The sequence below is a fragment of the Aquarana catesbeiana genome, linkage group LG03 (assembly GCF_042186555.1).
Source record: "Aquarana catesbeiana isolate 2022-GZ linkage group LG03, ASM4218655v1, whole genome shotgun sequence".
Classification (NCBI taxonomy): Eukaryota; Metazoa; Chordata; class Amphibia; order Anura; family Ranidae; genus Aquarana; species Aquarana catesbeiana.
The window spans coordinates 694,642,421-694,649,295 of NC_133326.1; the positions used below are offsets into that span (position 1 = coordinate 694,642,421).

Sequence of the window (6,875 nt, forward strand, 5' to 3'; positions counted from 1 at the left end):
AATTGGGCCCACACAGTCAACATTTTGTGTGGCCACCATTATTTTCCAGCACTGCCTTAACCCTCTTGGGTTCACCAGAGCTTCACAAGGTGCCACTGGAGTCCTCTTCCACTCCTCCACGATGACATCACGGAGCTGGTGGATGTTAGAGACCTTGCGCTCCTCCACCTTCCGTTTTAGGATGCCCCACAGATGCTCAATAGGGTTAAGGTCTGGATGCATGCTTGGCCAGTCCATCACCTTTACCCTCAGCTTCTTTAGCAAGGCAGTGGTCGTCTTGGAGGTGTGTTTGGGGTCGTTATCATGTTGGAATACTGCCCTACGGCACAGTCTCCGAAGGGAGGGGATCATGCTTTGCTTCAGTATGTCACAGTACATGTTGGCATTCATGGTTCCCTCAGTGAACTGTAACTCCCCAGTGCAGGCAGCACTCATGCAGCCCCAGACCATGACACTCCCACCACCATGCTTGACTGTAGGCAAGACACACTTGTCTTTGTACTCTTCACCTGGTTGCCACCACACATGCTTGACACCATCTGAACCAAATAAGTTTATCTTAGTCTCATCAGACCACAGGACATGGTTCCAGTAATCCATGTCCTTTTCTGCTTGTCTTCAGCAAACTGTTTGTGGGTTTTCTTGTTCATCATCTTTAGAAGATGCTTCCTTCTGGGATGACAGCCATGGAGACCAATTTGATGCAGTGTGCGGCGTATGGTCTGAGCACTGACAGGCTGACCCCCCACCCCTTCAACCTCTGCAGCAATGCTGGCAGCACTCATATGTCTATTTCCCAAAGACAACCTCTGGATATGAAGCTGAGCACGTGCGCTCAACTCCTTTGGTCGACCATGGCAAGGCCTGTTCTGAGTGTAATCTGTCCTGTTAAACCACTGTATGGTCTTGGCCACCGTGCTGCAGCTCAGTTTCAGGGTCTTGGCAATCTTCTTATAGCCTAGGCCAGTGATGGCGAACCTTGGCACCCCAAATGTTTTTGAACACTCTGCAGTGTAGTTGAGCATCATGAGAAATGTAGTTCCAAAGCATCTGGGGTGCCAAGGTTCGCCATCACTGGCCTAGGCCATCTTTATGTAGAGCAACAATTCTTTTTTCAGATCCTCAGAAAGTTCTTTGCCATGAGGTGCCATGTAAGCTGACAAGTGGGAATGGTGCTGCGCTAATCCTAAAATAGGCTCCAATACATAGGTGCAAACATGCTACGATTTACTTAGGTGGGGGCTTATCTCCTGCACTCGATATAGTATGTGGTAGTAGCCTCAAACAATCCGAAGGTGTAACACTGCGCTGTGCTCAAACAAATATATAAATAAAAAAGGTAAAAGAAGCCAGACTCAACTAGATGGTCCTAAATTGAAACTATATGCTAAATAACAACATAAGTGTATGTAATCAACAATGTAAACACTTCGCCTATGGTGCAAAAATAAATGTCAAAAGAGTAAATCTATTACGTAAATTATACCAAAAAGTGCAATGTGACAATGGATGCCCAAAAAAAAATCACAATGTCTGTGACAAAAGGAATAAAGTGTCCAGTGCCAACAGTAAATACTCACAGTTATATAAAAGCAATAATGCAATTCAATAAAAACGTGATATGTGCAGCAAAAATAAATCACTAAAGGATTGATCACATAAAAGCAAATTCAGCCAAAAGGTACAATGTTACAATGTATGTCCAAAGACATCACAATAACTGTGAAACGTGCAGTAAAGTGTCCAGTGCCAACAATGAGTGCTCACAGTTGTATAAATGCAATATTACAGTTCAATAAAAAAGTTACTTTGTGCAGCAACAAACAGCTCCAATGCTTCATTGGTCGTGACAAACAGTGAAATGGTGCAGGCAGCAGCTGGTTTTTAGCATCACTTGCTTAGAAGAGTGGTGAATGTGAAGTGTATAGCGTAGTCCTCTCCATGCAACAATCCTATAATGGTAGATAGTGGCCCCTTACCTCACTACACTGAGGCTACAGCATAGAGCAATCAGCGCTTGTGGTGTCTCCTGTGGGGAGAGGTCCTGAGTCTCGGGCTGTCATACATAAAACCTCAGATCCATGGGGAACATCATGACCAAAGGAGAGACAAAGATGCCATATAGTGTAGTATTTACGGGTATTAGGGCTTTGTTTATAAATAACAAAAACGGGGTACTCACACAGTGAAGTAACAGAGGGTACAGTGTATCCAGACGAGCAGCGAGCTCGTACACTGCTGACAGTGGGAGGTGCCTGTCCCTGCGTGTGGCGTCACGGGTCACGTGGCTTCATCAGGGGATGAACTTCCAGTGACCAGTATGAGAGAGTGAGAGTGATAACACCAAATTTAACACATCTGCTCCCCATTCACACCTGAGACCTTGTAACACTAACGAGTCACATGACACAGGGGAGGGAAAATTGCTAATTGGGCCCAATTTGGACATTTTCACTTAGGGGTGTACTCACTTTTGTTACCAGAGGTTTAGACATTAATGGCTGTGTGTTGAGTTATTTTGAGGGGACAGCAAATTTACACTTACAAGCTGTGCACTCACTACTTTACATTGTAGCAAAATGTCATTTCTTCAGTGTTGTCACATGAAAAGATATAATAAAACATTTACAAAAATGTGAGGGGTGTACTAACTTTTGTGAGATAGTGTATATAGATATATATATACAGTGCCTTGCAAAAGTATTCACCCCCTTGGCATTTTTCGTGTTTTGTTGCCTCACAACCTAGAATTAACATGGATTGTTTGAGAATTTGCATCATTTAATTTACAGAACCTGCCCACAACATTGAAGATGTTTTTTTTTTATTGTGAAGCTAACAACAAATAGGACAAAATAACAGAAAATGAGGGTGTGCATAACTATTTACCCCCCTAAAGTCAATACCTTGTAGAGCCATCTTTTGCGGCTATCACAGCTCCAAGTCACTTTGGATAAGTCTCGATGAGCTTGCCACATTTTACCACTGGGATTTTTGCCCATTCCTCCTTGCAAAACTGCTTCGGCTTCTTCAAGTTGGATGTTTTACGCTTGCGAACATCAATCTTTATGTCTGACCACAGATTTTCTATTGGATTGAGGTCTGGGCTTTGACTAGGCCATTCCAACACATGTACATGTTTCCCCTAAAACCACTCAAGTGTTACTTTAGCAGTGTGTTTGGGGTCATTGTCCTGCTGGAAGGTGAACCTCTGTCCTAGCCTCAAATCACACACAGAGTGGTACAGGTTTTGCTCAAGAATATCCCTGTATTTAGCACCATCCATCCCTCCCTCAACTCTGACCAGTTTCCCAGTCCCGACTGCTGAAAAACATCCCCACAGCATGATGCTGCCACCACCATGTTTCACTGTGGGGATGGTGTTCTTTGGGTGATGTGATGTGTTGGTTTGTGCCAGACATAGCGTTTTCTTTGATGGACAAAAAGTTAAATTTTAGTCTCATCAGACCAGAGCACCTTCCTCCATACATTTTGGGAGTCTCCCACATGCCTTTTTGCAACCTCAAAACGTGCCATTTTGTTTTTTGCTGAAAGTAATGGCTTTCTTCTGGCCACTCTGCCATAAAGCCCAACTCTATGGAGCGTACGGCTTATTGTCGTCCTATGTACAGATACTCCAGTCTCTGCTGAGTAACTCTGCAGCTCCTCCAGGGTTATCTTAAGTCTCTGTGCTGCCTCTCTGATTAATGCCCTCCTTGCCTGGTCCGTGAGTTTTGGTGTGCGGCCGTCTCTTGGCAGGTTTGCTGTTGTGCCATGTTCTTTCCATTTGGTTCTGATAGATTTGATGGTGCTCCTAGGGATCATCAAAGATTTGGATATTTTTTTATAACCTAACCCTGACTTGTACTTCTCAACAACATCGTCCCTTACTTGTTTGGAGAGTTAATTGGTTGCACCAGAGCTTTTTATGGGCTTCGTAACACAGGGGGTGAATACATACCATGCCAATTATCATTTTTTTTGTTTCTGAAAAATAGTATATATTTTTCTAATTTCACTTCACCAACTTAGACTATTGTGTTCTGATCCATCACATATAATTCAGATTAAAAAAAAAACAAACATTGAACTAAAGGCTGTAATGTAACAAAATAGGTAAAAAGCCAAGGGGGGGTGAATACTTTTGCAAGGCACTGTATCTAGATATAACGTTTACATCTTTTAATGTATTTTTTCCATCAAAACAGGTAACAACCAAACATTTAATGAATTCATTCTTTTGGGATTTAGATTCAGCAAAAACGTTAATATTCTAATTTTCTTCATCATGCTTGTCATTTACCCTTTAACAATTTTATGGAATTTCCTAATTATCATACTTGTGTTCTCCAGCCAGAATCTACAATCTCCTATGTACTTTTTGCTTACTCAGCTGTCAAAAAATGATATATTACTGTCTACAGTTATTGCCCCAAACATGCTAAATGTATTACTAAATGATGGTGGAAAAATCACCTTCAATGGTTGCATCATCCAGTTTTATTTTTTTGGTTTCTCAGAAACATATGAATGTTTTCTTCTTACGGTGATGTGCTATGACAGATATTTGGCCATCTGTAAGCCGTTGCATTATTCTGCCTTAATGAATAATCAGGTTTGTCTGAAACTAGTTGCAATGTGCTGCCTTTTAAGTCTGTCTGTGGTTTTAGTTGACACCATATCATTATCTCAGTTACAGTTCTGTCGATCAAATAATATTGACCATTTCTTCTGTGACCTGGGACCTTTACTAGAAATTTCTTGCTCAGATACTTATATTGTTAAATTGGAGGTCCTTTTACTAAGTACACCAATCATTATCATTCCATCTTGTATAATTATAATATCTTATGCTTACATTATTTTTGCCATTCTGAACATACAATCTAAGGATGGCAGGCAGAAGACCTTCTCTACATGCAGCTCCCACTTAAGTGTGGTAATTATTTTTTATGGGACTCTATTTTGTATTTACATTATTCCAAGTATGGGAACATTTGTTAACATTAAAAAAATTCTGTCCTTGGCTTATACTGTGTTAACCCCCTTGTTGAACCCTATTATCTATGGTCTTAGAAGCCAAGAGATTAAGAAAGCTTTAAAAATGTTTTGTTTATCACAGACTATCATGGATTGAGCAGATGTTGGACCTTGTTACCCTTATGCCGCGTACACACGATCAGACTTTCCGACAACAAAAACGTGGATTTTTTTTCCGAAGGTTTTTGGCTTAAACTTGTCTTGCATACACACGGTCACACAAATGTTGTCGGAAATTCCGAATGTCAAGAACGCGGTGATGTACAACACGTACGTCAAGCCGAGAAAAAGGAAGTTCAATAGCCAGTGCGGCTCTTCTGCTTGATTCCAAGCATGCGTGAGCTTTTGTGCGACGGACTTGTGTAGACACGATCAGACTTTCCAACAACAAGTTGGAAAGTCTGAAAGTCCGAAAGTGTGTACGCCTCATCAGGCACCCTATTGGTGTGCAGTAAATCATACTGAATCCACTGGGAGATCCTATAGCTACCTAAGTAACAAGATCCTCTGCCCCAGACTAGTGTAGTTTTGTATTGCCTGATACCCACAGTTCTGAATATCTTTTTGCACCCCCAGTTCTAAATTGTTTACAGTTTAGTTGTGCATCTTGTCTTGTACAATTTTTTGTTATTCTCGTATATCTCACAATGGTTTCTTAAAGTGGTTGTCAGAAGGTTTTTTTCATCTCAATGCATTGTATACATTAGGATATAAAAACCTACTGTGTGCAGCAGCCCTCCTAATATTTACCTGAGCCCATCACGATCCAGCAATGTTGCAGGAGAGTCTCAGCTGCCCAGGACTCTCCCTCATCATTGGCTTGAGACAGCAGCATGGGGCCAGTGGCTCCCGCTGCTGTCAATCAGAGTCATTAAACCAATGAGGAGATCGAGGGGGTGGGGCCAAACCGCGGCTCCATGTCTGAATGGACACACAGAGCAGTGGCTCAGGCTCGGGTGCCTCCAGTGCAAGCTGGTTGCTCTGGGGGCAGGAGGGAGGGGCCAGGGGCACAGCGAGGGACCCGAGAAGAGGAGGATCCGGGCTGCTCTGTGCAAAACCACTACACAGGGCAGGTAAGTATAACATGTTTGGTATTTTTAAATGAAAAAAGTTTCTAGTATCACTTTAACCTACATGTTGTTTAAATAAACTCTTCTTTCCCAATAAATAATTTGAACAAGAAAATGCTTTGTTTATATGTTTGAAATACAACTCTAAAGAAAATTTAAGTGAAATATTTTTCACAATTATCTTCGACCATTTTATCTCTTACATCGTTGTATTCCTTATGAATCTAATTAATTCTTTTTTTTTAAGTGACACTAAAAAACTTAACTAACAAGATAAAAAAACAATAAAAAGTTGAAATATCAATGGTTAAAAAAAAGGAAAAAAATCAGAAGAAAAATAGTTAACAAAAGGTTGGGAAGAAATGAATTAGATCTTGTTATCGAATGATTTATTTTACAAAGCAGCTGCTTCCAAAATACACATCAAGAACCAAAGGGACAGCTGAGATTCACAGGCAAAAATCACATCGTTGAAAGAAGTAAGTACTTTGTTGAGGTTTTGTAAGATTATGTCGTAGGTACACAGCTGATTAAAATCACTTTGACGAATTGGGAAAAAAAAACCTTTAAATTCTAAATAAATTCCATATTGCACAAATACATACATGCAATATAGTATTTCTCGCTAATTGAGTTCCAACTAATATAGTTGTTTTAACCATAGCGTTACTTTACAGAATATCCTTATTGTGAGTTTGTAAGATTTCCTAAGGAAGACAAAAGAGGAATTTGGTCTGATACTTTGTGGAGAACACATTTTTTACA

The 6,875-nt window shown here is 40.8% G+C and overlaps 1 protein-coding gene across 1 annotated transcript; it reads left to right on the plus strand.

Moving 5' to 3' along the window:
• Positions 1-4,288: 4,288 nt before the first annotated feature.
• LOC141134243 (olfactory receptor 5G29-like) lies at positions 4,289-5,137 on the plus strand. Its single transcript, XM_073623820.1, has one exon. It carries the CDS (start codon positions 4,289-4,291, stop codon positions 5,135-5,137), a length of 849 nt encoding a protein of 282 aa, XP_073479921.1.
• Positions 5,138-6,875: the final 1,738 nt, after the last annotated feature.